General features: G+C 31.7%; 4 protein-coding genes across 4 annotated transcripts; 3 read left to right on the top strand and 1 right to left on the bottom strand.

The window, feature by feature from the left end:
* Positions 1-444: 444 nt before the first annotated feature.
* DHAR3 (dehydroascorbate reductase 1) lies at positions 445-1,909 on the top strand. Its single transcript, XM_079025027.1, has 6 exons — positions 445-732; positions 890-980; positions 1,053-1,196; positions 1,278-1,395; positions 1,474-1,614; positions 1,716-1,909. Exons 1-6 carry the CDS (start codon positions 516-518, stop codon positions 1,800-1,802), a joined length of 798 nt encoding a protein of 265 aa, XP_078881153.1. The 5' UTR covers positions 445-515; the 3' UTR covers positions 1,803-1,909.
* Positions 1,910-2,023: 114 nt separating this feature from the next.
* Positions 2,024-3,764, bottom strand: LOC145087122 (Pentatricopeptide repeat (PPR) superfamily protein). The gene has a single exon (XM_079025026.1). It carries the CDS (start codon positions 3,712-3,714, stop codon positions 2,068-2,070), a length of 1,647 nt encoding a protein of 548 aa, XP_078881152.1. The 5' UTR covers positions 3,715-3,764; the 3' UTR covers positions 2,024-2,067.
* A 4,289-nt stretch (positions 3,765-8,053) lies between these two features.
* LOC145089694 (uncharacterized) lies at positions 8,054-9,082 on the top strand. The gene has a single exon (XM_079028094.1). The coding sequence runs from the start codon at positions 8,054-8,056 to the stop codon at positions 9,080-9,082; it is 1,029 nt and encodes a 342-aa protein (XP_078884220.1).
* An 8,958-nt stretch (positions 9,083-18,040) lies between these two features.
* LOC145087121 (protein RSI-1-like) lies at positions 18,041-18,965 on the top strand. Its single transcript, XM_079025024.1, has 3 exons — positions 18,041-18,243; positions 18,465-18,489; positions 18,590-18,965. The coding sequence occupies exons 1-3, from the start codon at positions 18,160-18,162 to the stop codon at positions 18,769-18,771; spliced, it is 291 nt and encodes a 96-aa protein (XP_078881150.1). The 5' UTR covers positions 18,041-18,159; the 3' UTR covers positions 18,772-18,965.
* The last annotated feature ends 2,079 nt before the right edge of the window (positions 18,966-21,044 follow it).

The raw sequence follows: 21,044 nt of genomic DNA, 5'->3' as shown, positions 1-21,044 counted from the left end.
CTATGACCATAACCAGAAAAGGAACAATAAATTGTAACATATATATGATCATTAAATGTCAAACTGTTCTTCATAATATGTTCTTTGATCATTGTGTCATATTTGCGATTTACCAAACATGACCATAGTATACTTAAATAATAGTGTTTCTCTTCCCTTTTTTTCAATTTCTCTCTAGGTGTTTAATAAATTGAGTAAAACAACTATAGAGTCGAAATACCAATTCGGACCTTACACTTACACTAGGCATGTAAACCAATTAAATCCTTTTGAAAAATATCATTTTAAAAATCTGTAAAATTTATTCCTTAATTATTATTATTGTTTTTTTAACAAAGTTTAGTAGTATATTAAAAGAAACTTTGTAAGAAATATAATTTGTTTCATCCTCATTCTCACTTGGCAAAGAAATTGCACACGTCAACACAAACCTCATCGCTTGCGACATCACTCACTCTAAAATAATACTCCGTCAGGCGTCACGTTATTAACCAATTCCTTTCCTTCGGCCAAAAATGTCTGCTATTAGAATCCATCCGCCTACCACGGCGTTGACGATATCTATCAAACACCTCACCTGCAACCCAAATAACCTCAACCTCTTCTCCACCAATTCTCGCAATTTCAAGCGTTCTGGCTTCAGAAGAAACCTAACCCCCATCGCCATGTCTTCCAACCCTCTCGAGGTCTGCGCCAAATCGTCTATCACTGTCCCTAATAGGCTCGGCGACTGTAAGTTCCTATTCCTTCTTCTCCGGTTTGTAGAATAACTTGCTCAATTCATCAATTGCTTTTATTTGATTGACATTAGATGAATTAATGCGACATTTCACGAGTGGTATAAAATTTGGATGTATAGTTATTGTGAGCGATTTCTCCTTGTTTTCAGGCCCTTTTACTCAGAGAGTTTTATTGACTTTGGAGGAGAAGCATCTTCCTTACAATCTCAAGTTAATTGATCTTGCTAACAAACCAGAATGGTAATCATACGCTACAGTATTTCCTTTCCGATACTTTAGTTTCTGTAGTCTTGACACTCGAGTTTTATGTAGGTTTCTAAGTATAAGCCCAGAAGGTAAAGTTCCTATCGTGAAGCTTGATGACAAATGGATAGCGGATTCAGATGTTATTACACAGACAGTAGAGGAGAAGTTCCCTGAACCACCATTGTTGACTCCACCCGAGAAAGCTTCCATGTATGTTTATGTTCTTTATCCCCCTTTTGTCCAATTCTTGACTTTCATTGCTCATTGGTGATTGGTGATTGATATGTGCAGTGGGTCAAAGATTTTTTCAACATATATTGGGTTCTTGAAAAGCAAAGACCCTAACGATGGAAAAGAAGAAGCTTTACTTAATGAGTTATCTGCTTTCAATGATTACATAAAAGAAAATGTGAGTTTCTCTCGTATCTTATATTGAATAGAGACACTATTATTTGTTAGTTGACTTTAATTTGACTTTCTTGAATAGGGCCCATTTATTAATGGCAAGGATATATCTGGTGCTGACTTGTCACTTGGACCAAAGCTTTACCATTTGGAGATTGCTTTAGGTCATTATAAGCAGTGGTCAGTTCCAGATTCACTTCCTCATCTCAAAACATACATGAAGGTATTCTACTTTACTTTCTACATCAATTCTTGTTAATATTTGCATAAATTTATCAACTTTATAGTTAATTGATGAAATTGAATGTTGTTGTATGCATACAGACTGTGTTCTCATTGGAGTCATTCACAAAAACTATGCCACTCACAGAAGATGTAATTGAAGGATGGAGGCCAAAAGTCATGGGTTAAAGAGTTGAATCCACTTCATTTTGTCGTATCATCTATGTTGCTTATTGTAGCTTTCATTTGCATTATATGACATGGTGTTTAATATATGGATTTAAATAGTTGTCATCTTTTTTGGTTTTATGATTGTCAATCGATAACAAAACTATTGTATAGAGGGTTAATGATATAAATTATAAAATGACAACCAATAGTATTGTTTACCCTTTCACAACACATTTGAGTTGGTTAAAGTGTCATTTTTCACAAAAATTCAAGCGACTATGATCTAATTTATATCATTTTCTATTTCAAGATTGGAAATCAACTTATGATATGTGTAATCTATGGGGACTAAAGATCGAGCTTTCATTGTTCTAAAATATCTCTCTGATTCCTCCGATCTTCCACATTCATAAAGACTAACAATCAACCAAGTAAACACCAAAACCCCAGGAGATAGTTTCCTGTATTCCATTTCATAATAAACCTTCAAAACCCCCTCAATATCTCCATCACGTCCATAACCTGCAACAAGATAGGTATATGTATTTACATCTGGCAAGAACCCTTTATCCAACAAAAGAGTCAACATTTCATCTACTTTATGCACACTCTCATGTCCATTTACCATTTTAACCACTTCATTGAAGGTTAAACAACTTGGAATGAATCCATTTTGCACCATTTTTTGACAAAGATTCAAGCTTTCTTCAAATCTTCCAACTTTTGAAAAACCAACAATCATATGAGTATATGTGTCATTGTATGGCTTCAAACCGATACATTCCATTTCTTTAAACAGTTCATCTCCACTTTCAACCTTTCCAGCCTCACAATATGCTCCTATAAAAGATGTGTGCACAAAGGAATTTGCCTTGAAACCTCTCTTGAGCATTTCATCGAACACCTCCCGTGCAGACTCTAATTGTCCTAGCTTTATCTTGGCATACACGATCAAAGAATATGAAATGGTATCCGTAATCATGTTCTTTATCAACATCCTCTTTAACAAAACTAACCCATCTTCGATTTTTCCTTCCTCTATCATCGTGAAAACCAAACAAGTGTTAACGATCACTCTAGGCAAGCATCTCTTTCCATCAATCCTATCTATCATATCAACAAAAGTTTGCAGCTTTCCTTCTTTACACAATGCGTTAATCATGATCCCGGTAGTCTTTTCATTTGGATATGTTCTATGTTTGATCATCTGCTCATAAACTCTCCAAACCAACTTAGTCTTATCTGATTTCTGAATTACGTGCAATAAGGTATTGTAACTGATAACACTCAATCTAAATCCATGTTCTCCCAAACAAAAACATACATCTATAGCCTCATCAATCATCCTCAACTTTGAACAAATTTGTATCGTTAAATCAAACACAAATGGAGTTGAACTAGTGACCTCATAACTATTCATCAACGAATGAATAAACGAGAGGACAGAAGAAGATCCTTTACAGTCAGGATCTTTCAAATTACCTGTAACAGATCGGATAAGAACTGATTCAATTAACGCGCTGGCATCTTTGATTAGCTTCGCATTAACCAAAATGTGTATTACAAGAGCGTACGTTCGTGTTTGGTGTGTGATGTTGCCGAAATGGGATGACCAGTGGAAGAAAGACAGAGCCTTTTTGGCATTTGGTGGTTCTTGGAGTTGAATCAATACTTTGTTGATGATAGCTGAGTTTCTGACGTCGATGAACTTAAGCTTCCGATTAAGGGTTTCCCAGTTGAGGTTATTTGAAAAGGATTTGCAGACGCAGGTGATTGTTTCCGCTGTCTTCTCTTCCTCTTCCAGCGCCGCCGCCGTGTGTGGTGATTCTGCCGCCGTATTAATGCAATTCTGAAAGCGAGGAAGGTTAGTATTGATTGATGAAGAGGATTTGGTGTAAGGAATGATAATTCGGCGTAAGAGCGTCTTCATCAGCGGAAGTTTGATTGCAATTTGCTTAAAGTTCACGTCAGGCAGAACAACGATTTGCTCCTAAGTCAACTCAAATTCATATTTCGCCCCTTTTATGTTCTGAAGTTACATGTCTAGCCCTCGTTTTTTTAACGTCTCTCTTTTCCATCCAAAGCTTTTGAGAATTTAATTTGGAACATCAAAAGTTTGGTATATGAACTTGATAAAATAATCTTTTTGTAAGTGCATGTTTGTTAGGGCTTTCGCAACAAACACGTTATTAAAGATGCAAAGAACATAATGATTAACAGGGTTCATACGTTTGGGACAATCCTGTTTAGAGATGGCAACGCGGGCGGAGAATACAAGATACCCCAATCCCCATCCCCACTCCCGAATCGTCATTCCAATCCTCATCCCCATCAAGAAATATAAATAAACCCTCATCCCCACTCCCAACGGGCACTGGGGATCCCCAACGGGGAAACGGAGATTTCTTTTTCTCTTTTAACATACAAGCTTTTACGTAAGAAAAAACTCTATATTTTAATTTTACCAGCATAAGTTTAAAGATTTTATAAAATATATAAGTACCCATAAATTGCATAAAAAAATATAAATAAATTTTCTACCAAATTTAAAGACATACATGAAAAATCAAGTAGAAAAAAATTATCAGATTGATATTTAACGTAAAATAGATCAACCAAAGAGAAATATATATATATATATATATATATATATATATATATATATATATATATATATATATATATATATATATAAAAGTTTAAATTAGATAAAAGAAAAAGCAAAAAGTATAATTTCAACCAAATAATTACTAATGAATTAGGTTACTTAGATCAAAGTTTATGTATTATAAACTATACTATAAATATATGTTATGTATTATTTTTATATATTAATATATATCGGGGGCAGGTCCAGGGTCGGGGATTATGGGTATCCACATCCCCATCCCCACTTTTTTTATTCGGGTATTCCTCATCCCCGGTCAACCTGGGGATTCCCCAGTCAAAACGGGTGCGAGTTTCGGGTTCCCTATTGGGTATGAGGCTTTTTGCCATCCCTAATCCTTTTAAATCTCCAAACGATTTTTTTTCTATTTTTTTTTTATCAATTTAGAAACATTAATATTTAACGAGATCTATATACAATAAGAAAACGGGCTTAAACATGTATATGGGCCAGAGCCCACAAAACTCATATCATATTATCATCCTTTTAAAAAACCCTTAAAAAGGTGAGCCACCACATAACTGCATATACCGATATACGTTTTGGTTATATAGGCCATTGCTAAGTATTAGTAATGGTAATCATGACATATCATAATTAACATTTCAACATTATTTTAAGGTCTTGTTAAGCACTTTTTAAACTCAACTCAAAATTAAAGACATAACACTATTGTAAATACATTTGTAATTAAAATTTAAAACCTGTTATAGTTTGTTTGGCATTTTAAAGGAAACAATGGGTTGGATCCAGAACATGAAGAGTTCCCACTTAATTCTAAATTCAAACATTGAAGAGGCAGATTTGTTATCATTCAGCTTCAACCAAAGTCAAAGCAAAATTGGCGAGACACAAGAACAAAGACCAAGGTGAAACACCTAGATGAATTTGTTATGACTTACCACCTTCACTTGCACATAAGGTTCTTCACTATTTGGATAAAACTGAATTATCCAATTGGACAATTTGGTTCGGATATTCGGATTTTTGGATTGGATTTAATCAAAACCGAATTATTATTTTGGATTTGGGATTGGTTTTGATTTATAAAATAAGAACCGAATAGTCAAAAAAACTGAATAACAATTTATTATATATTTATTTTTAATATATCTATAATTATTTATTAGTTTTACAAAATATTTTTTTTCAAAAAAGTTCAAAAGGTTTCACCTAATAAAAAAAATTAATATGCATTTTCTCTCAAAAATGTTTTATCTATTAAATATTAAATTATAATATATCATTTTAATAGTTGTTTATAAATTACAAATTCCAACTAAATAATTTGTTTTTGCTTCTTTTATAAAAATTGGATAATATTTTAATTATATATCGTTTTTAAATGTTATGCCTTTTGAAAACCGAATTATAAAAACCGATCCAACCAAATTGTAATTGCATTGGATCGGATTGGATTTGAATTTAGTTTGGATAATTCGGATCCATATAGTGAAAACCGAAATCCATTTGGATTTACTTAATTGGATCGGATCGAAACGATCCATCCAAACGAACATCAATGCGTGAACATATGAATGCTATATCAACATCAGATAAGTCAACGACGCATCCAATTTCCCAATTCGTTTCTTATAATAGATTCTCAGAAAGCTCATCGGGCATTTCTTGCGGCTATTACGGCACATGGCAAACCAAATAATTTTTTGCAGGTCGTGGCTGATCCAAATTGGTGTGACACAATAAGCAAAGAAATTAGTGCTCTTGAAGAGAACGAAACTTGGGTACTTACTTCCCTTCTACCGGGAAAGAAAGTTATCGACTCAAAATGGGTCTATAAGATAAAATACAAGCCATGTGGACAAGTTGATAGATATAAAGCTTGTTTAATCGCAAAGGGATATACACAAATTGAAGGAATTGATTTCCATGAGACTTTTGCATCTGTTTCAAAATTAGTAACGGTTCAATGTGTTTTGGCTGTTGCTTCTAAAAGGAAATGGATCATCCATCAAATGGACGTTAACAATGCTTTTTTGCAGGGTGATCTTGATAAAGAAGTCTACAAGAAGATTCCACAAGGATTTGTTAAAACATATGAAGATTGTGTATGCAAGCTACAAAAATCCATATACGGTTTACGACAAGCATCCGAAATTGGTATCAAAAGTTTACCAAGTCTCTAGTCAACAACGGTTTTAGACCATCAAAAGCAGATCACTCCATGTTCATTTTCAAAAATGAATTTACACACATTATAGCCCTTATATATGTCGATGATATTCTTCTCATGGGAAACAATAATGATAAACTTGAAGAAGTGAAGGCATATTTACAAACACAGTTCAACATCAAGGATTTAGGACCACTAAAATACTTCTTGGGTATTAAAGTAGCACGATCACCAGATGACATTGTAATCAGTCAATGCAAGTATACTCTCGATATTTTAGAAGATTGTGGAATTCCAGGAAGTTGTCCCTGTTCTTTTCCTATGGAGCAAAACTTGTGTCTCAAGAAAGATGATAACAGTCCTGAAGTAGATACTCCTAAATAACGTCTCCTTGTAGGAAGATTACTTTATCTTACCGTCCCACATCCAAATATTGCATACTTCGTAAACCAGCTGAGCTAGTTTCTCAAAAAACCACGAATAACATTAATGTGTGATAATGAAGTTTCTTGTCATATTGCAGTTAATCATGTTTATCATGAACACACAAAACATGTTGAAATGGATTATTACTTCGTGAGAGAGCGGGTTGCTAATAGAGAGATAAAACCATGTCCAATTTGGTCAGACTTTTTACCTACAAAAATTTTCACTAACGCCGGATATAAGTTAATGGCTAACACGGTATGTGAAGTTCTTTGGTTAAGATGGCTTCTTCAAGATTTTGATGCAACACAAAAGTATGCTACACCATTAATGTGTGATAATGAAGTTTCTCGTCATATTGCAACTAATCATGTTTATCATGAACACACAAAACATGTTGAAATTGATTATTACTTCGTGAGAGAGCGTGTTGCTAGTAGAGAGATAAAACCATGTCCAATTTGGTCAGACTTTTTAACGACAAACATTTTCACTAAAGCTTTGGGAGCGGACCGGTTTTGATTTTTATGTAGCAAGTTAGGTGTTCGTAACCTTCACAGTCCAATTTAAGAGGGAGTATTGAGATACATATAGATATTTGTTTCCTAATTTAAGTCATCTTCTTTTTCTTATTAGTTTACTTATCCAACAAGTCTTAGAAGTCTTTATCATGTAGAGTCATTTTCTCATTCTATTTGCTTTAGTTTAGTATAAATAGTATTCTCAATAAAAATTAGTTTATCAAAATTGTTACTTATAGATAAAGATTTAAAATTAATCTTATTTACATCTCATTTAGTTATTTAAGAAATCATTTCCTCAAAATTAACTCCAAATTTTATGGTGGAATTCACAATATTATCACATTTATAGGATCACGAGGTTAAACTACATCCCAAAGTCCCAACCCTACCTTAACAGCTAACACTTCAAATTTGACCAAATCTTGGTCAAACCACCCCCCTCACGACCTCACCCTCACCCACACCCACACTCAAAACCGATGATTCAAACAAACAACACACAAACAAGGTGAGAACCATGGACTTCACCCCACCATCAAACCCTCCTATGGCTATACAACAACCCAACCCCATTTCATCAATCCCTTCTTCTGGTAGTAAGCTTCCAATTAAGCGCAAAACCCCCACATCCACTCTAATCCTCTCAACGCCCAAACTCGAATCCGACGACGACGACGCCGATCCCGATCCCGATCATGACGCCATCGCCAGGCAACCTCCTTTCAAATTTCATCGGATTTGGACCGAGCCAGATGAGATCCGTTTCCTCCAGGGACTCCTCGATTGTTCTTCCCAAGGCTTGTCCTTCCCTCGAGATCTCGGAATATTCTACTCTCGATTCTCCCATGGAATGTCGCAGCCGTACACGAAATCGCAGCTGTCTGAGAAGCTCCGTCGTCTCCGGAAGAAGTTCAGGGTGATTTCCTCGCGTCTGTCGAAAGGGCTCGACAAGGCGCTGCTTTCGCCGCAGGATCGTGCGTTGTATGATCTTTCGAAGCAACTTTGGGAGCCGGATCATCCGTTTTTACCATCTGGCGTTTCCAATTCGGATTCTAACCCGGTTAATAATCACAACTGTAAGCCGAATTTGGTTGGGGTTAAGGTTAGTTTCTCGCCGACGCTACCTTCGACTTCTATGGCTGTATTAGCTTTGCCGTCTGTGATTAAGGAAACGAACAATCGCAGCAACCGTAACAGATTTAACAACCTTGCTGCTGGTGCTGCTACTGCTGGTGGTTTCAATGGCGATGTTAAGCTTAATGATGTGAATGTAGAATTGAAGCGTAATGCTGAAATGGCGCGAAAAGAAGTCAGGGTAAAGAGTGGTGGTGATGATGTTATGCATTTTGCAAACAAGACTCTTGCTGATGTTCTTGATCAGTCGTTGAAGGAGATTAAAACGATGATTGATCTTCAAAGAAATTCAAATCTTGAGAAAGAGATTAGCTTTGAGAAGCGATGGAGGGATCAACATATTGCAGAGTTTGATGTATTGGCCAAACGTCTGAAGCTAATTGTGGAGCATTCCTCATTGGTTAGTAAATAAAATCTTTGTATACAAAAATTGGCATATATGATATAACTACTACTCTTTATATTTAGAAATCTTTTTGTTGATCTTCTTCAGTCATTTCAGTTTATGATAACTTGGTTCCCATTTCTACTTAGACTTATTTCTGTACTTTTGCATAGTTTGCCTTATGAGTTATGAATATATCCATTTTCACTGATTAAATATACTATGATTCATTAGTTCTATAAGTTGCTCTTAATGTTGCCTTACAAGTTGTTTAGAATAGTATTTCCATGATTGTTCAAAATATGGAGGTTGAATGTGAGAAAGAACATCATGAAAATTGGAGAAACATTGTGAAGATGAGATGGAAGTGTGAAATATTGTAGTAATGAGCTGAAATACTGTTTGTTGTGTATATGTTATTCTTTGATCAACATTGTAAATAGTTGTAATGAGTTTGTGTTATTCTTGTAATTATCCTTTATTTCATGATTCATCTAATTGTAAATAATTTTTCATAGTAGTTATTAATGTATTTGCTTAATGTTTATTCGTTTGATTAGTGTTTATGATCTAAAAGCTTGTATTTTTCTATCATCATTCATATTATTAGCAAAGGAAGCTTTTATAAACAAATACGTAGACATACTTAAATCAAATCCATAAGCTCAAAATGAAGCGTTTATAAACAAATGAAGGGGATGTCGAGATGCAAGCTTTTAGATCATAAACACAAATCAAACCATTTATAAGGAAGCTTTTATAAACATATACGTCCCTAGACATAGACAAATATAATTCATAAGCACAAATGAAGCTTTCAGATCAAATTATAAAACAAAATGAAACCTTTTTAAAACCTATAATGTCTTTAACCTCTTTATGTCTTCGGGTATGACTTGAATCACTTTGTGAAACAATGGGATGTTTGTATTTTGTTGTCTTCTTCATTGTCTAAATAACCATTATTGCTTGCAGACATTTTAATTAAACATCTATAAAATCACTCTTCTAATTTTATAAATTTTAAGAACTTGTCCAAAAATGGAACTGAAGCAATTAGCTAAGGATTTAGGTCCCGTTTGATAGTTGCTGGTTGAGAAAGTGCTAACTGGGAAATGTCTGGATAAGAAATCATGACCGAGTAAGAAACCATGTTGTTTGATTGTACATGTGCTGACCGATGAAAAATAATCATTTTACCCTTACATCAACCTTTCCACCCTTATCTCTATATCAGCCACCAAAATCACCATCTTTCATCTCCATTAACACGTGATATGTATGTATATATGTATGAGCAAAAATTACCAGCCTTTAGGTCTCAAAATCAAGATCAACAGGAAACATTCAAGAGCAAAAACCAATTGAATTCATTGTGTTTGTCTTTCATTGATGAGATAAAGCTATGTTTTTTCATACCTTTACACCTTCCACAATGAGGTCATAAGAAAGGATAATGGAAGTGGTGGCACCATTTCCAGCTAGATCATTTGTTTTACACCGGCTTGTCTCACTAGCTTCACAACAACATTCTCAAGAGAGTCCTCTAGTTGCATCTAAATAAAGCCAATTATGAGTAGTGGAATGAATCTCATTGATGCAAATCAACAAACACTTGGAAGATAACTCTATTGGAGTCCATCTACATAAACAATATATAACCATTTTCAACTACTTATGTAGGGATGCATAGTTCATTAATGTTTATAGAAGTTTTACAGATTTTTGAAGAGGAAACAACAAATGAACCCAATTGTTAAATAACAAATCAATTTCCAAAAATTCGATTTGTAAAAATTCAACAATTAAACAATAATATTTCAGAGCAATACATAACATTCGCTGGATAATCATAAAATTATATACAAAATCAGAAATAAAATCGATTTCATAGATGCAAAGGAGAAGAAAGGAAATCGATTTCACGGATGGAGAGGAGAAGAAAGGAAATCAATTTTACCGGCTGAAGAAAGATTGTGGAACATTGTTGTTAACCTTGAAATCGACTTGAGAAGGAGGCAAGAGTGGTGCTGATCTCGGTTTGCCTTTGCAAATGTCATGATGGGCAAGGAGAAGGGCAAATAAGGGAAGGAGCTTTTTCTGTTTCAGTCGACGAGTTTTTTGTAGATGACCTAGTCAGACATTCATGGCCGAGTAAGATGCAACGTAGGAAGGTATCAAACGTATTGAGCTGACCGAGTCAGCCAAATAGGTATGACTGGTCAGCAACATATCAAACAAGGTCTTATCCTATTAATCGAAAATCAAACAAGTTCAAGAATATTAGGGTTGACGATGGAAAAAATCAAACTAAGAGACCACTTCATATTCCTTCTTGATATGTTCCATTTTCAACACATACTAATCTTATTTACAATGGAATTTCCAATTTATGCTATTTTCCACATCTTGTCCCATTTCAATACATAATATAAGCTTATTCCCATTTCCAAGTTTCAAGAGTCGTGCTGCTTATAACTTGTTCTTTCCATTTATTATCTTAAGGTTATCAGGAGTGGTCACCACTGAACCACTCGAAAAGTGTTGCCACGTAATCCTCACGACATTATCACTTCCTCATCACACACCTAGGAAATGATCACAAGTCCACATCAAATTTATTATGCTTGTACTTTATGCTTAATATCTTGTACATTTAAGAGACAGAAAGGGAAGAAAATGAGAGAGACAAAGAAGAGTCAAGTGTGGTTCTCACCACAGCCAACAACAACCACTTCTCCTTACTCTGCCTAAGGGTCGTGTTTACATCCATAATGTCCCATCACAACCTCACTCTTGTAGGCCTAACATCTTGAAATTTTAATTTCAAGATGTTACACCTAGTGTGACTTGTCACATGGTTCTCTCATCCTTTCATCATGTGTTTCTTCTTATTGAAAGTGGCTTGACATCTATGAGGGAATAAGACTTATTAAGGTAATTAACTTTTCGGGTTGTTCATATATAGGTAACTATCTTTTTTTTGTACACATCTAGGTAACAAACTTTTTGGAACTGTTCACATATGACCATTTTGACCTGCTGTAGCAGGTTACATCCAACTACAATAGGTAATAATGGTTATATGTAAACACTTTCAACAAGTTCGTTATCTAGATGTGTACAAAAAAAATAGTTAACTAAATATGAACAAAACCAAAAGTAAGGGTAGATTACATGAATGGTCCATATGGTTTGGAGGAATTTGTGCATTTGGTCCATAACTTATTTTTTTAAAATCGGATTGTCCCTACTTTTTATTTTTGTTGCGCTTAGTCCTTATCTTAAGTAAAAAGACTATTGTATCCTTATTAATTTATTTTTTAATTAATTTTTTTTATTTATGTTTTGTTTTTATATGTTTAAAAAAATTAATAGACACCATATATTTGTATTTCTTCACCGTAAACCTGAAACCACATTTAAGAAATTTAATTTGGGTCCCACCGGTCACCATCTTATCTCACATCCTCTTCAACCTCTATTTCCTTTCCATCTTTAGTGACATGGAAGTCTTCACCATTCTTTTTTTGGTCCTTCAACTCTCGCGAACAAAACCATAACCCACTGTCTCTTTACTTTAGTAGGTTGTGGTGTTGGTTCACTGGAGTTGAAGAATCGAAAAAGAATGGATGGTGAAGACGTCGATGTCACTAAAGATGAAAAAAATAGAAGTTGAGGATGATAAGAGATGGGATGGTGAGAAGATACAAATATGTAGGGTCTATTAGTTTTTTTAACATATAAAAAAATACATAAATAAGAAAATTAATTAAAAAATTAAATTAATAAGGGCATAATAGTCTTTTTAGGTAAGACATGGACCAAACGCAACAAAAATAAACAGTAGGGACCATCGGAATTAAAAAAATAAGTTAGGGACCAAACGCATAAATTCCCCCAAACCACAGGGACCATTCGTGTAATTTACTCTTATTTTTGGTTTTGTCCATATTTGGGTAACTATTTTTTTCTTTTGTACACATCTAGGTAACGAACTTGTTGAAAGTGTTCACATGTAACCATTATGACCTACTGTAGCCGGATGAAACCTGCTACAACAGGTCATAATGGTTATATGTGAACAGTTCTAAAAAGTTTATTACCTAGACGTGTACAAAAGAAAGATAGTTACCTATATGTGAACAAACCAAAAAGTTAATTACCTTAATTAGTCATATTCTCATCTATGAAGGTCCTACATGCCTTAGTGTACACTATTCTATTTTGTTTGGAAAACACATAATTTAATTGTTTTCAAAAGAGGAAATTTCTTTCCAATAACGATAACGTATGACATTAGGTTACAACTCTTTCTTGGATCAAGCAAATATCCAATTTGCAATCCCTAAAGTATAGTGGTGTTTTTTTTTTTTTTTTTTTTTTACCCTTTTCTTGTATTTTGTCACGTCTAGCTTCCCACCGGCTATTTTCTAGTTGTATAAAGTTCCTCTTAGGTTCTAAAAAAAATAATTAAAGGTTTGGCTAGGGTAAAAGGCAGCCAATTTCAGAAATTTCACTCTCCTTCCTCTATGTCTTCTTTTTCTTCTCTTTTGGTAACTTTCGTTGAACCCATTGCCTATTGCAGGCAACTTTATCATAGATTGTCAATTAGATCAACTAACCAATTTATTTATCTGCCAATTAGATAAATGGATCAAAATAGATATAATACGAATCAATGCTCGAATTGTTAATTAAGATGTTTGGTGTCATTGTTTTACATAGCAAACTAGACACTTCTAGCTATGATGTTGGTATTAGATATGAATAAATAGACCGGTCTCGGACCGATACCAAAAAGAATACCGAGACCAAACCGTAAAAAAGGAGACCAGGCTGAAAAAATACGAAACTATTCTGAGACCAACCCAAATTAATCCCCAAAAAAACCAGGTTGTTCTGAAACTGACCAAAATTCGATACCACAACTCATTTTATAGATAAACCCTCGATGTATTAAATTATAAAGTTGTTGATTGTTATGTTTTGTTTATAACAACGGATATATTAAGAAAAAAATTTACTCAGGGATTGTAAAACCACACGAAGATCGTCTCCAAATCGACACCATAGCTCCACACCACGAACCAAGCCATCTCCAAACAGGGGCGGACGTAGGATCCTGTAGTAGGTGTTGCCGGTCCGTAGTAGGTTTTACCGATCCATAATAGGTGTTGTCGGTGACACATTTTATAGTAGAAAAAAGAAAAAAAATCGAAAATTTTGCACTACGTCTGGAAAAACTAGGTGTTGCCGGTATCACCGTTGGCACCATAGTAGATCCGCCATTGTCTCCGAATCGACTTCGCATGCTCACAAACAAAGAAAAGGTGATCAAAAACTATAATATTCAAAATACATTGATAACTTATTTATTATTAGATATACAGTAAATATAATGATTTTATTTATAGCATAACATAAAAAATTATTTTTAATGGTCCAATGTTACCACTATGGACCATTACCTAGATCATTCAATGTCATTATTACCGTCTGTTACTATGAACCACAACAATAATATCACTAGTTGCTGTGGACCGCCATTATCCACGAAATACATCAACAACAATTGGCTTCGTCTTTTGCAATTTAACCTTAAACATAATCCTAGCCTATGTTATATATACTTATATATATGACATGATTTATTGAAATTATAATGATGATGTTAACTTAGTCGTAGAGAATATATTGATACGAAATGTAATCATCTTAAATTTATAAAACAAATAAGAAAAAGTTAGATTGAGTGAACATGCGGTGATCTGATATGATGCAGATCAAAAAATAATGCATCTAATCTTGAAATTATTGTCACATGATGCCAAATATGAAAGAAGAAAAATCTCAATTATAACATGGGAGACAAAATAATTAGAATAGGAGGATAAAGAGCACCAACAATGCGCCGCTTTTATCGGGTAATTTCATTTAAATTACTATAGAAATAACATTTAAATTCCCTCACAAGTAGCGGTAAGATGTGTCTGGTGACCCATGAGGATTGTAATATACGAAAATTGTTAAAAAAATTCTAATATTTTTCAAAAAGTTCCATTTTAGTTTCAAAAAAATTGAACATAAAAATTTCGATTATTTTATTATGGCTCGAATTAATAAAAGAGTCATTTTTTCTTTTAACATAAAATGACATATTAGAGTGTAAAATTAAATAATAGATACTTTTATTTCAATTTTTTTGGTACTAAAATGAAACTTTTCCGTAAATATTGAGAATTTTTTGACAATCTTCCTATACAATTTCTAACTAATTACGTTGTTTTCTTACATATACTAATATAATTTTTATAAAAAATTATAAAAAATTATTTATTTCCAGTTTATTAAATCTTTTTTAGTTGTGTTTGATGCGTACAATTAACTTATTTTTCGAACTTTTTTAAGTTGTCATGTTTAGCAAACTAAAAATACCTTATAAGCTAGTTTTTAAAAAACTATTTAAACTAGTTTTAAGAAGTTTTTTTTAAAAGTTTTCAAATATATCCCTTAAATAATCACCGAAACATATTTTTTAAATGTTCGTTTATGTCATTTTAAAATTTTCAGCTAGTTTTACAGAACATGATTCTTTATCAGTTAGTTTTTTAGTTATCATCTAGCTTTTCAACTAATACGCCAAACATAGCCTTAAACTAGCTTTTCATGACCTTTTTAATTTTTTTTCCAAATATACTTATTAATTAATTATAAAAAACATATTCGTTTAAATGCCATTTTATTTCATTTTATATCTTTCAGTTAGTTTTACCAAATGGTATTTTCTATCAATTAACTTTCAACTATTAGTTAGCTTTTCAGTTAGTACGTCAAATATACCTTTAATATTAAAAAAAACTTAGATTATTTTTTACTTATATAAAATCTTTAAAAAAAATACCTTTTATATTTATCACTTTTAAAAAATCACGTTTTTGTATTAAAATAATTTTAGAAATTATGTTATTAAACAATTACAACTAAAATAAATAAATTATATATATATATATATATATATATATATATATATATATATATATATATATATATATGAGAGCTCATATGAAAATGCAAATAATTTGTGAAAACGTGAAACCAAGGAAAATCTATGAAATTGTGTGACCTCAACCTTATATTTTCGACAAGAATTCATCCAAAATTTAAACTACATGATGATAATTGATGGAATATAAGAAATTGTTTTATATTAGCAATACATGTTTTTTTGATTTTTTTATTATGAAAACTTGAATTTAAAAGTGGTTAAAGACGTGGAAAAAAAATGTTGTTAAAACCACATTTAAATCTATATTATCATAACATCATCTCATATAAACTTATTATCTTTAATTTATTGCTAATAAATTTAATTTCTAAAGTACATGTGTCTGATTTTTATAAGACAAATTTTGTTTTTGTATTTTCACAAATTATTTATGTTTTCAATTGAACCTATTCTCTCTCTCTCTCTCTCTCTCTCTCTCTATATATATATATATATATATATATATATATATATATATATATATATATATATATATAATAATACAATAATTAACAAGTATTACACATAAAATATCCTTAGGTAAAACGATAACTTAAAAATATATAACTCATAGTTCAAGCACCAAATTATTGAAATAAAAGTTTAACATCTAAAGATATGGTATAAGGCCATATCTTTTGTATTATTTCTTTTTTAATATTAATATATAAAATAGATTATTTCACTTCTGTAAATTCTTAAAAAAAAACCTTTTTTATTTTTCACTTTTTGATAATTGAAGCACATTTTTGTATTACACTAGTTTTAGAAATTATGTTACTAAACAATTATAGCTAAAATAAATTATTTATATAAGATGTAATATATTTAGATTTGATTTATATTATAATATACAAATTAACAGGTATTACATCTAAAATATCATTATGTAATAGTAACTTAAAAACATAAAATTCAAAGTTCAAGAACCAAATTATTAAAGTAAAAGTTTAACATCAAATTTAAGGTAAACATATAAAATATTATTATATCTTTTATATTAGTATTATTATCACGAAAATAATATAAAAATATGGTTGAGTTGCAGTAATTTCACACCAAACTTGATATGAAATTTAAGATTTGGTGTTGTAAGGATGTTACATGTTTATGTATAAGCATCATTTTGTTATGTATATTCTATTTAGAACATCTCTTGTTGGGTCCTGTGAGATATTAAGATTTTGAGACATACACATCGTCTTAAAAATGATACGTTTCAACGTCTTTTTAACCAACCATTTATAAAATATTTCCTATTCCATATCATTGTATCTTTTTTATTTTTGTTAATTATTTAATAAATAATATTTTCTAATTAACTAAAATGTAAAAAAAAGATAAAGCAAAAATAGGATTATGTGTAGTCTCATGTGGTGCACATGCATATCATCTTAATCTTAAAAATAAGACTTGAAGTTAAAAATTACTATGTATTTGAAAAAAAATTATTTATATTTTACTTATTGATCAAAAATCTTTGATACTTTGTTTACAGGTGCGTGAACCTAAAAATGATCCCAATGATAAATAATAGTAGCTGATTAAAATTGTTAAATTGTAAAAATAAATTAAATTAAAAATAAATAAATAAATAGTAATTTTTTTATCAATAGAACCAAAATATTATGCATATTTCTTTTTAATATTTTGCAAAAAAATCTTTTTTTTTTATTTATGAAATTTGTATTTATTTTTTTAACGAAATTTGTAGTTTTGTACCAAAGTAAAAATAGCAAATAAAGATGCTAAATTTGTAAAGTAACTTGAAAAGAAATCCTAAATTTAGGAAAGTTAGATTCCCCTTTTCACGCCTTAACCTGCGCCTCGTGGCTACCACCGTCATCATCACCGCTCGACATGTCACTGTCACTCACAAACACTCGCTACTGTGCATAAACATGAGCTGCAATTCACCATTCTCCATAAAAAACACATCCTTCGCTCACTATAAATAACCCTCTGCACTTCAACTCATCATCACAGATTCACACTCTATTCCATTCCATTCCATTCCTTCACAGTATCATCAGATCTCGATTTGGTTGAAGAAAGAATGGCAGGAGGAAGATCTTCATACACAGCTCTCATTTTGGTTCTATCGCTGGTTCTCTTGATCACATTTGCCGATGTAGCTCAGGTACCAATTCGAATTCCTTTCATTTTAATTTTTCAAACAATCGATGAATTTTGCTATATAAGCAGTGTTTAAATCAGATTACATAGTAATTAACTAACTGTTATGAAATCCACAAAATCATACAATCGCATCTCGCTTTTCAAGCTGAAATTGAATTTGATTTGTTTCGTTTCAAGAGTTGATAAGCTAATTATTCATCTTCTTCTTCATCTCCATTTTAGGGATACAACAAGCTTCGTCCCCAAGGTATGATCGAAACTCGAAACTTCATTCCATTGTGCATTATCAGGTTGTACATTACAGATTTACAATCTACTAAAGCACTGACATTGTTAATTCTGTACAGATTGCAAGCCTAAATGTACATACAGGTGTTCTGCAACATCACACAAGAAGCCATGCATGTTCTTCTGTCAAAAGTGTTGTGCTAAATGCTTGTGTGTTCCAGCTGGTGTTTATGGCAACAAACAGACGTGTGCTTGTTACAACAACTGGAAGACTCAGGAAGGCAAACCCAAGTGTCCTTGATTTTTATGTTTCAAACTTTAGAGGGGCTCCATTGACAATTCTTTAAAATGGAAGGACCTAACTCTTTTTCTCATTCAATAATTTCAAGTTTATTGTTATTTTATTAAAAGGATAACAATGGGCATTTTAGTCAAAATGTTATCCGACCAAAATTGTGTTTGCCTCCTTTTATCTGTATCAATGTTAAAAAAATTTTTAAAAAAAAAAAAATCAAACTTACTTGTTTTAGAAATTTGCCTCATTTTATATGAAGTTTTGTTCTCGTGATTTTGCACATATTCGAGCCTATAAAATCTCATAACAATATATTTTACTTTGAAATTGTTATATGCATAATGTAAAAATGGTGATAAGCCTACTCAAACACCATTAGATGATGATGGTTAAAATATGGCGTTATGTTAAATTGATAATCAAATATCATGCAAATTATCTACACAACTAAGCAATATAAGAAAGTATTCCAATTGATTTCTAGAGTTATCAACTCTTTCAAGAAAAGATTTACAATTTGTTTTTTTATCAAAGTCTAAGTATGATCCTAAAACCTGACACAATCAAAAAATTGCAACAAGTTTATTGGGTCTTAAGATAGTTCTTTGGTAGATATTCGGAGAAAGTGTGGTTAACCAACAAGTGATTATTCTATAATAGAAATGAAAAACGATATCATTATTCTTAGATATTTTTGGTCATTTTGTGATTAGCTTGGTTAAAATAGAATACATGATAATTGCTTTTAATGCTTTAAGGGTATTTAGGTAATCTTCGGAAAAAAAAAAAAAAATATCTGTCTTGTCAAAAATATAAATATTAATATTTTGAGGTTATTTATTTATTTATTTTAAATATAAGAGTTGGTGTTGCTTATGATTTACGAATATCATTAAATGTTCACAAAAGAGGTGTTGCATAACCGGGCCCGGCCCAGTTTAGTTAGGCATAAAGTAACAGCGCAAGCTAGCATTCTAACCGGTCTGGCACCGGTTCTGGGGCTGGCTTATGTAGTGTAACCGGTCCAAGAGAAGTTGGCGAATGGCGATGGGCATAAAAACCGGCACAACCATTTTAATTTTACCCAAATCAAAAGGGTATTTGTTAGATTATAAATACAAAAAGGACAACTTATGAAAACTTATTTCTCTTGAAAAATAGAGTATTTTTTTTTCGTTTTGCTCGTCTTCATTCTCCTGGTTGGGTTTTTAAAGTTCTATTCGTCTTTCTCCTTTCATCTTATTCATCAAAATCAGCATTTGTAATTATGGTAATAGTAAGGGGACATTAATAAAGTTTTTATTATTTCTTGTCATGGTATTTCATAGAATATTGAACATATATCATCATAGAATATTGAGCATATTATACCTATATAATGAAATATCCCAAATGGAATATACATGGTAAATATAATGTTCCTAATTGAATCGGGCCGGCCCGTAAGGGGACAAGTTGGGCAACCGTTTAGATGTCCATGCCATCTAGGCCCATTTTTAATTATGTTGATATCTTTTAATAATAAAGTTGTTTTATGTAAGTTAACAAAGATAGTTTGTGTTCATTTGGTAAAACGTCTTCCTTCTAACTAGTTTATCAAGTTCGATCCTTGGAAACAACTGTTTTTCTCGTTTTTCCTCACCTATTGTTTTCCTTAATAATCTATATTATGTCGTTTTATGTTGTCAACCTTTTTTAACTTTTTTTTTTCTCCTAGAACTTTGTTTTCCTTTGTAATTAATATTGCAAATATATTGTAAAAGAAATAATAACACACTGTATGTCAAGATTAAGTTTAACTATTGATTTTTACATTTTTTTTTTGAATTTTTTGGTTAAATTCATTTGAAATCATTTATACATATAATAATAAGCTTTTATAATTGAATATTTATATTTGCCTGTTATTTAAGTTTTGTTGTACGTCTCTTAAAACAATCTATACAAAAAAAAGTTATTATATTAACATTTTTTTATTTGTGATACCTCTTTTGTTTTGTCATGGGTTTCCAAATATGTTTGAACTGACCATGAATGAAATATTCAATATAGTTTATTGATAACATGTGAAAACTATAGAACATCAAATATGCAAGAAAATATTATTAAATGAATATTAAACTAACAAACGAAAAAATATAGTTTTAGACACTTCATTTGGAACATGCTATAATGCAAAAAAAAATTAAAAAAAAAAAAAAAAAAAAAAAACTAACATAAGTTTTTCTCATATTACAACACTAAAACTATAATTACATGGAACTTATTAGCACATAAAT

Source organism: Lactuca serriola, chromosome 2 (assembly GCF_051521515.1).
Source record: "Lactuca serriola cultivar US96UC23 chromosome 2, Lser_US96UC23_V15, whole genome shotgun sequence".
In the NCBI taxonomy this organism is placed as follows: Eukaryota; Viridiplantae; Streptophyta; class Magnoliopsida; order Asterales; family Asteraceae; genus Lactuca; species Lactuca serriola.
Note: the sequence above shows the minus strand (reverse complement) of the source record. Positions and strands in the feature narration are given on the sequence as shown.

What these genes read in the sequence shown, in the direction of transcription:
- DHAR3 (XM_079025027.1), top strand. Translation starts at nt 516, where the DNA reads ATGTCTGCTATTAGAATCCATCCGCCTACCACGGCGTTGACGATATCT. An exon ending in CTTGCTAACAAACCAGAATG is followed by an intron (nt 981 to 1,052) that starts GTAATCATACGC and finishes AGTTTTATGTAG; the next exon opens with GTTTCTAAGTATAAGCCCAG. An exon ending in ATCTCAAAACATACATGAAG is followed by an intron (nt 1,615 to 1,715) that starts GTATTCTACTTT and finishes GTATGCATACAG; the next exon opens with ACTGTGTTCTCATTGGAGTC.
- LOC145087122 (XM_079025026.1), bottom strand. Translation starts at nt 3,714, where the DNA reads ATGAAGACGCTCTTACGCCGAATTATCATTCCTTACACCAAATCCTCT.
- LOC145089694 (XM_079028094.1), top strand. Translation starts at nt 8,054, where the DNA reads ATGGACTTCACCCCACCATCAAACCCTCCTATGGCTATACAACAACCC.
- LOC145087121 (XM_079025024.1), top strand. Translation starts at nt 18,160, where the DNA reads ATGGCAGGAGGAAGATCTTCATACACAGCTCTCATTTTGGTTCTATCG. An exon ending in CATTTGCCGATGTAGCTCAG is followed by an intron (nt 18,244 to 18,464) that starts GTACCAATTCGA and finishes TCTCCATTTTAG; the next exon opens with GGATACAACAAGCTTCGTCC. An exon ending in CAACAAGCTTCGTCCCCAAG is followed by an intron (nt 18,490 to 18,589) that starts GTATGATCGAAA and finishes AATTCTGTACAG; the next exon opens with ATTGCAAGCCTAAATGTACA.